At 35.4% G+C, this 9,168-nt stretch overlaps 1 protein-coding gene and 1 long non-coding RNA gene across 3 annotated transcripts; one reads left to right on the top strand and one right to left on the bottom strand.

Annotated features, from left to right (window-relative positions):
- Positions 1 to 1,532: 1,532 nt before the first annotated feature.
- LOC309504311 (sterile alpha motif domain-containing protein 3-like) lies at positions 1,533 to 6,184 on the bottom strand. 2 transcript variants are annotated; one of them, XM_082177354.1, is made up of 10 exons: positions 5,855 to 6,184; positions 5,625 to 5,775; positions 4,404 to 4,613; positions 4,241 to 4,328; positions 3,982 to 4,134; positions 3,837 to 3,893; positions 3,545 to 3,742; positions 3,279 to 3,453; positions 3,094 to 3,173; positions 1,533 to 2,297 (listed from the first exon to the last, which is right to left on the bottom strand). In XM_082177354.1, the coding sequence occupies exons 2-10, from the start codon at positions 5,729 to 5,731 to the stop codon at positions 2,019 to 2,021; spliced, it is 1,347 nt and encodes a 448-aa protein (XP_082033480.1). In that variant the 5' UTR covers positions 5,732 to 5,775; positions 5,855 to 6,184; the 3' UTR covers positions 1,533 to 2,018. The 2 variants fall into 2 exon arrangements, with proteins under 2 accessions (XP_082033480.1, XP_082033479.1); XM_082177353.1 differs by having other exon boundaries at positions 5,625 to 6,184.
- LOC309504312 lies at positions 4,822 to 8,764 on the top strand. Its single transcript, XR_014208056.1, has 2 exons — positions 4,822 to 5,037; positions 6,184 to 8,764. It is a non-coding gene; the product is annotated as an uncharacterized lncRNA (long non-coding RNA).
- Positions 8,765 to 9,168: the final 404 nt, after the last annotated feature.

Below are 9,168 nucleotides of genomic sequence, written 5' to 3'. Positions count from 1 at the left end.
ATATAGATAGATACATAGATAGATTATATCTAGATACATAGATAGATTATAGATATATATCTAGATACATAGATTCATATAGATAGATACATAGATAGATAGATTTGGATAGATAGATAAAATGGAGGCTCCCCAGAAGAGATGCCGTACATCTGTGGTGTGGGAGCATTTCCGTTTAGAAACCCCAAATAAAGTGAGATGTGTGTATTGTGATCGGCAGCTAGCCTACTGCAACAATACATCATCCATGATGCGCCATTTGAGGAGAATTTGAAATTTGCGTATTTGCCCAGAACTCATGATCCACTAACTTACTGGAAAGAGAGAGCAGTAATCTTTCCTCATTTGTATGTCCTAGCTAAAAATATCTTTGCATGCCAGCAACAAGTGTCCCTTGTGAAAGGATTTTTTCAAAGGCTGGAGAAATTATCTGTAAAAAAAGAAGTAGGCTAAGTCCTTCCACAGCAGAGAAATTCATATTTTTTAATAAAAATCTCTAAAAAAGTGAGACATTGTGGCTTGATTTATTTTATTAATATTCGTTTTGCAGGACCAAAATAACATTATGCACAGTGAGGAGCCTATAGGTTATAAGCATCACATAGGCCTATTAGAAAAATACAATAATAAAAAAAAAATTAATAAAAAAAAATTAATGGCCCGTCAAGATTGTTTCAGATCAACATCTGCAAGTGACCACTAGGTGTCACCGTTGAGACGGGTGTCGGATTGATTCGAAGCCTCGAAACAATATGGCCCATTTGGTTCAACTGTTTCATTGCTTCACGAAGCCTCGATCTGCCCACCACTACAGGTAGGCAGTCCAAACAAACCAACAAAGAAACAAACAAAACAGGCAGGGACCAGAGGCAAAAGAGTAATCCAGGGAACAGGGCAAGAAATCCAAATAAACCAGAAGACAAGAAACCAGTGAAAACGCTCGGAATTGCAGTGTAACACTAAACAAGACTTCACAGTGAGTGAATGAATGAACATGGTATAAATAGACTGAGACTAACAGGATGATGAGACACAGGTGAATGCAATCAGTGAATGAGGTACAGGTGAATGTGATCAGTGATAAGTGATGATGAGTCCGGGCAGTGAGTTATGGGAAATGTAGTTTGTGAGTGATAATAGTCTTATGTGGAGTGCCCTCTGGTGGCTCTCAAGGGCACTCCAGCTGGTGACCGTTACAGATAAAACTAAAATAGTGAATAATAGTTCATATTATTTGAAATGTTAAATTATCAAGTATGAGTATTTTAATCTAACAAAACACTGACTTACATACACTCTAAGAAGAAAAGGTTCAAAAATGAACCTTTTGAGGTTCCTGGAAATTGCAACTGTGGAGGAACCTTAAGGTTCATTTTTGAACCTTTTTGAAAAGGTTCTAATTGGAACCTTTACTTAAAGGTGCATTAATGAACCGCATGGGTTCCATTTTGAACTTTTTTATACACACTTTTGGTATGTATATATGTATTATTATTATAAATTACTACTTTAATCCCATTTCACAACACAGACACAACCTATTATTCTTCTTGAAATATTTATTTAATATAGGCATATACAAATGTGAACACAGGACAGAAAGTACAAATGAAGACTTATTAAAACTGGAATAGAATATAGAGAATATAGATTATAGAATATTATATATCATGAAAAAAACGAACAGAATGCAACTGAATATTCACAATAAATATTATTAACCCATTTATTGTATTTACATCATGTATTTACACACCCACACACTCATACAATATATTGAATTGGCCAAAATTGGCTATTTTAATCTCTGGGTGATATATTTTATATTATTTATATTATACTATTATTATTATTATTTATATTATGTATATATGCAGAATATTATGGGGAAAAAAATATAATGTTCACAACAACCCATTCCATGTATTTACATCATGTATTTACACCCACACACACACACACACACACACACACACACACACACACACACACACACACACACACACACACACACACATTCAGTCAAACAAGAAATTAGCCATTTTAATCACTGTGGGTGGTATTTTGGTTTCTGCGTTATGGCACATTAAAAACTTTTCAACAAATTTCAGGGTGTTTCTCATCTTTGCAGCATACTCAATGTTGAAGATGAAGTGTATTGCCATCAGAACAGCAAGAGCCATGGTCAGATCATCCACTTCACAGACCTTCTCCCCTTCCATCAATATTTCTAGGAGAGACTCTTCAACCAAGGCACGTCCCTTTATGTACAGCACAGGGTTGGGTGTACGGGGTTCCTAAACAAAGAAAGGATAATGCTATATAAGGTATAATGATATATAGCAATTAAAATACCATTTATAATTATAATTTTTTTTCAAACATTTTCAAAAAGTTAAAAAAAGAATTGGTCATTAAGAAATCTGTGACTTTGTGACATCATAACTGGTGAAATTAGCTGAATATTAGGATGTTCTAGTCTAAATATAGTCATAAAACTAATAATGAATGTTTTGGTTGCAAGAATACTAGAAGTGGATCTCAGTGGGAAAATCCCAATTATAAATGTAAATTATACACAAATTTATAGGACACCATTAAAGGAAAAGTTTCCCCAAAATGCTCTCATCATTTACTCCCTCGATGTTGCTGCTGGTGTAGAGTGGTGCATCAGAATGACATCAGAACACAGAAGAGTCATTTGTCACTGGCTCCTTTGAGAGTTTCCAATAGGGTTTAATAATGGGAGTTTTCAATATATGAGCAAAATGAAGCCTGTGCTAATCATAACTTGATGATACTTTGACATTTTGTTTTACACTAACTGCATATGCACATTGTCTTATATAGTTACTTATTAGAAACGTACTTTTCCAAAAATGAAAATTGCTTCAAAATTCGCGTTTTCGGTATATGGGTGACAAAATGTTGTCAAATTATGTTTACCACAGGCTTTATTTTACTAATAAATTGAAAACTCCCATTATAAATTCCATATAATCTCGAGTGAACCAGGGTGTGGGGTTTTGACGTCATACCTGCACACATCCAAAGAGATGGGGTATAAAAAAATTTTTTTTAAGTATACTATACCTCATTGATAATATATAGAGATCTTGGACTCTCTTTGAATAAAAGTGGAAGCAGCAGGACAGCAGCAGCCATTGAGAGACCTTAAATGTAAAAGTGTCAAAATATGGGTAGTTTAGTGTTAATTGCAAAATTGTATTTACTATCCATAAAAACAAATTGATTACATTTTCATTTATATATATTACCTTTATGTGCCAATTCAATATGGGTTTTTTTCGCTTCAGCCAACTCAGCACAAATATCCACCCCGACTTCTCTTCTGTGGCACTCATTAATAACTTTCGGTGCCACCAGGGCAAGATTTTTCAGAATGTTCTTTTCAATGTTTGCATCAAGTATGCTTTCAAACTCTAATACAAGCTATTAAGGAAAATAAAATATTAACAAAAATGTTCAAATGTGCAAATGTTCATTGCTTTGAAGTCATAATTTGGAATACAATTCTACTCACAATTGAGGGGATTTTGAAGGCTGGATAGCGTGATAGTATTTCTTTTGTGGAGTGATGTTTCACGTAGTCTGCCCTCTCATTCCTCGTCCGTGCCATGCAGTCTTGTAAAAGTCGGATATTTGGTGTCCTCTTCAAGCATTCTGTTCTCATTTTCTCCAAGTGGATCCCTATGCTGTATTCATCTTCTCCTGATTCACTCTTTCCACACAAAAAAACATACTTATAGGTATGCTATTCTTAAATAACATACCTATTCTTAAATCCTGAAGATTATTCTATTTGTGACTCTTACCTCTTCAGACCTTTGTCTCTTTTGGTGCTTGTCTTGGATACCTGATAGATCCTCTGTCTAAAAAAAAATAAATAAAGACATCTAATACTGTAGATATCCATTAAGGTGTAGTATCATTTGGCATACTTATTTCTTTATTAGTTACCTTATTGGTGACACTTGTCTGTTGGATGCTCTGAGAAATCATCTGGTTCTTTACTTTCCCGAATCTGCTGCGAACTTTATTTATCTCTTCAATGTCAACCAAGGGTGATCTTTCTTTCTTGAATTTGTTCTTAATAATCTCATGCCATGACTCCTTTAATTGAAAAATATTAATTAAACATGTATAACCTTCAAGATAACAATATCAAGGAAGTATTAAAGGGTTTATGAAATTGAAAAACTCTTTGTCATGTTCTTACATATCCCCTTCCTGTCCTGTCTCTCAAGAATTGGTATTTAGTAACAAGGGCTGAACACACCTTGTTGTATTGTTCACTTGTTGGATACCTGAAAAAAAAAGAGAAAAAAATGTGTCCTCCATCATGCTCTAAAATTATGTCATTAAATATGCTAGATAATTACCATGTATATGTGCACATCTGATCAAACAGTGTTTGAATTATTTTTGATCTCCATTTGCTCCGTCCTGTTGAAGAACAAAAATCTCTGCTCTCCTCATCAAGTTTTTTTTGTATTGCCACAGGAAATTTTGGTAGCTGATAATTTGCTGGCCACACTGTTTGAGCAAAGTTCTGTGATGAGCTTGCCCCATGTGAAATAACAAATGAAGTCCTATAGAAAAAGAAGTGAATCAGAGATGTGTTATTTTGTATGTTTGTCACAACTCACAACACTGGAGAGGAGACAAATTTTTTTTTTTTTTTTTTTTTTTTTTTTTTTTTGAGAAAGAAGATACAGCGTTCTGTTCAAGTGTTGCGTATGCACAGTAGGCGTGGTTTAATCTCTGAATTCTCGCGGGTTAGGATAAACTAACGTGAGATTTGATACGGCACCATAAAGAAGGTAGAAAATAATGTGGTGCGCGTTATTGTAAATAATTGAGTCAAAGTGTAATATGTTCATCCCACTGTAGCTTGGGCATATAGTGCATAGAATGTTTCCGACTGATATTGTATGGGCGGTCGATGTTATGTGATTGGATTACGTTGGGATTGTAGGCCTATGGTAAATTCCACCGCGTGCGCCAACGCAGACTGTAAGTGTTTACTTTCATTATTCAGTCTAACCAGCATGATCTGATACTATATTAATTAGATTAATCGAGCACCTATATTGACGTAGCCTAATTGTGACACAAAATCCTAAATAAATAGCCTAATTTTGTAATATTTTAATATCAATTAAAGTCATTTGATTTGATGGCATGTGCCACTGAATGTTTTGTAATACCAGAGCTACTTTATGTTGTTTATCATGCAAAAGGCACAAACTGCCCATTCTAGGAAAAACACAAAATAAATCTATCATGGGTCACTACGAATAACGTTTTAACAGTCACGTCCGTTACTGTAAACCGTTATTTTTGCACGATACTGCACGGACGCACGCCAGTAGGTGTCAGTATAAGTGAGTGTAATGGCCAGCGCAAGATTCTGATCTGTGGTTTTAATATTTCAAGTCCTTCCAAAAAGTAAAAAAAAAAAAAAAAAAAAAAAAAAAAAACAATTATTAAAAATCATTTGTTTGGCTACGTATCTGAAAAGGATTACATACCTAGCTACTAGCAATCTTCTTTATTTATATAAGTGCAAAAAAGTACTCAGTGCATTTTAACATACTTACTCATGATTGGTGTGTGTGGTCTTAGAAGGCATCTCAGTCTTTAGGCTTTGCCGTAATCTTATAAATTTAACTTGATCCTTCATTTTCGGAAATATTTTTGATATCATATTTTCAGTTAGGTTTACAAAAGTGTCCCCATCAATTTCATTCTCTGTAAAAACAACAAGAGTCAGTAGGCCTTTGACATTTTCCACCAAACTGCATTAAGAATTGTGTATAAATGCACATACACATCCTAATGTTTAGTAATCCGATGCCGCAAGGGGATCAAAAGAGTTCCTTCCAGGTTTTTATAAGTGTCCAGTCCATGGAAAGCTAACTCTTTCCCTACTTCAAGGGCACACCAAGATGTTTCGGTAACTTTGTATGCATGGAGATGACTGTCAAATTTAAATGGAGTGAGTATTTTTCCAAACATGTACCACGAACCAGTGTGTCCATATATTGCTTTGATCTTGAGAAAAAGTGGAATCTCTTCAGTGTGTACAGTGTCAATCACTTTGCATTCTCCAGTTTTATAAGCTGTATTGTTAACTGTGATGGAATTTGTTTTTTGTAGGACTTCATTTGACAGAGGTCTTCCAATCTGTGATTCCAGTGTGGCCAAAACTAAAGAAGGCAGGGTGTTTGATGGGACATCACAAGCTCCTGAGGCATGGCACACTTCATATCCAATGCTTTTCTTCTCAGCTTGCTCCCAGCATTGTCTCAGCTGATGCCTTCTAGCAAGTGATTTGGTGATGTTCTTGAAGTTGCAAACAACAGTAGCCATTTTCTTGAAATATTGATGTTTTGCTTCAAAGCGCATACAAGACAAATGAATTAATGGCCCATATTTCAGCATAAGTGAAGGATAGTGCACTAAAAAATGCATTTTTGGAATGACACCACCAGGGAAAAGCTCATGAAATGTTGCCAAAAACTCTGTTATTTTCTCCTCAAGATAGGGTATCCACGATCTTCTAACCACTGGGGCCATGATCAAATCTACCACTTCACACAGTAAGATGTAGCAGTTCCAATACATGTTTGGAGGTACATAAGATCCGACCATTAGTGGTAGTAGTCGAAACAATGTCCAGGTTTCTGAAGCTTTACCAGAGATTTGACCTCTGCTTCGCAACATTCTTTCCGTCAAGATTTGTGGCTTAGATGTTTTATCATTTACAGAATATGAAAAATTTTCAATTTCATAGTTCAGTTGATCTAGAGTGAAGTGTTTATCCTTGATTAACTGATGAAGAATCCATCTGAGAGCATTAGGAATAACTCCCTGCAAGATATCATGCATCACATCAGGTGGAAACAAGTGAGTTATCACTGTAGGAGCATAGTTAAGTGATGAGAAACAGCACTCTCTCTGCACACCATAAACTGACCCATTGTCAGGATTTTCACAGACAGCCTGCAGGTGGTATCTGTAATTAGCACTGTCTCTTAGAGTAAAGTCCTCTTCTTTGAATTTGGTAGTGATGTTTTCTTTTGTGGCCATGCAAAAACGACATATTCTCCCATGTGAAAAATTTCTTTTCAGCCCAATCAAAGAGTGAGCTGAAAGATTGTCCGCTGAGATGGTGACTACTGTGCCATAGAATCTTCTGCTTTCCCCATTACATGACAGAGTCACTCCCTCTGTCTCAAGAGATGTCACTTCTTCAATCAAAGGCTGAAACAGATTGTTATAGTTGGTAAGATCTTCTTCAATATACCGATGTCTGATTAATGATGAAAGGTAAATATTCTCAAGTTTTGATGTATATTTCTTATCAATGTTTCCGAGTTTAAAATACACAGCTGTCAGTTTATGTTTTCCCCTTTTAGAGCCTAAAGGGTTGACGATCTCAAATTCATCGATGTAGAAATGTAGACGTACATTGGATAAGGAAGAAAGCTCACAACTTTTGAACTGGTCTCCATCAGTGTAGTCCTCCATAACATCCTGATGTTTGGGTGTTTTCTCTTGGTTAAGCATTGCCCACACATCCTCATTATGAGCAATCTTTCTCAGCAGAGCCTTGAGAGGTATGTACTGGAAATGTGCACCATGTCGCTCTGTTTGATCCAGCGGAATTTGTACAGGTGCAATGTATTCAAGTTCATCTTCACAATAGTGCTCAAGCATCCATTCACTACTGATCTGTCGAAGGCATTCATCAAACATATTTTGCTGATCAAGTAGTTCAGATAAGTTGTCATCAGCATCAGTGTCAATTTGATGTTGTTGTTGAAGATGAAATCTTATAATCTCAGCATAATGAGTGGTGAACTCCTGAAAGATGACTTGCAGGCTCTCCACAATACTGAACTGAACTGTGGCTGCAATACAATGCTTCTCTCTTAATTTCAAAATGAAGAGACAAAGATTGCGTTTGAGGTTTGGCAGTAAATCTTCTGTGCTAAACTCTCTGCAGTTAGCAATATCCTCCACATTAGTGTTAGGTAACTCCTCTTCATGAAAGTCCTCCGTATCTTCCTCTGAGTTACAATGTTCATCATCATCACAAGCTTCCTCTTCTTCACTGACCAATGAAAGAAGGTCTCTATGTTTGCGATAAATATGTGATCTATAGGAACTGAAGGTTTTGTTGGTTTTGCCACAACCGTTCAATCCGCATGTGAATTCAAATTTTGGTTCATTTTGATGGTAAAGGCCAATATGACGAATCTGTTTAATTAGGGAGAATGTTTGTTTGTTGCATAGTGGACAGTTAAAGAGAGTGGGCATTTCTGTCAGATTAACCTTGAAATGTAGGGATGAATTCCTGGAAACTGTTTGCAGTCAACCAATTAGCCACATCTTGGATTGTCCACTGAATCACCTCTGTGCTCATCCTTGTTTACAGAAAAGATGGTGTTAAAATTTAGAGAACAATGTGTTATCACATACATTTTCTTAATATGGGGATAAACAATTAATCATTATCAGAATCTAATATGGGTAGAACAATGTCAATAAGATATATAGCAGTGGTTCTGCAAGCCTGTTATGTTTATACTGATTTTAATCTCTTTTTTTTTTTTTTGCCATATATGGGCATCTGAGACTGTCAATTCTCAAAGCATTTTTATAAATCATAAATTCATATATTTATTCTTTGTAATGTGTGAAAAGCATTGATATTAAAAGTTAATTATTTGTACCTGATTGTTTTTTTGTTTTTTCATAGCATGATTTTTGGGGAATTGTACTGAATCCAATTAGGGTCAATTTTACCCGTACCATACAGGCTGTAACCAGAAATCGAACAGTGCATAAAGGTTTTTGGTTCACCCAAAAATGAACATTCTGTCATCAGTTACTCTGATTTCTAAACCTGTATAACTTGTATACTTGCTTTGTTCTGCTGACTTTGAAGAATTTTAAACGGATAGTTCACTTTAAAATTAAAATTCTGTCATAATTTACTCACCCTCAAGTTGTTTTAAACCTGTATGAATTTATTTCTTCTGCTGAACACAAAGGAAGATATTTTGAAGAATGTCAGTAACCAGGCAGTTAACTGGAACTATTGACTTCCATAGTATATATTTTTTCCTATGGAAG

Source organism: Leuciscus leuciscus (assembly GCF_965113295.1).
Source record: "Leuciscus leuciscus genome assembly, chromosome: 8".
NCBI classification, from domain to species: domain Eukaryota; kingdom Metazoa; phylum Chordata; class Actinopteri; order Cypriniformes; family Leuciscidae; genus Leuciscus; species Leuciscus leuciscus.
This window is presented reverse-complemented; position numbering and strand designations above follow the sequence as displayed.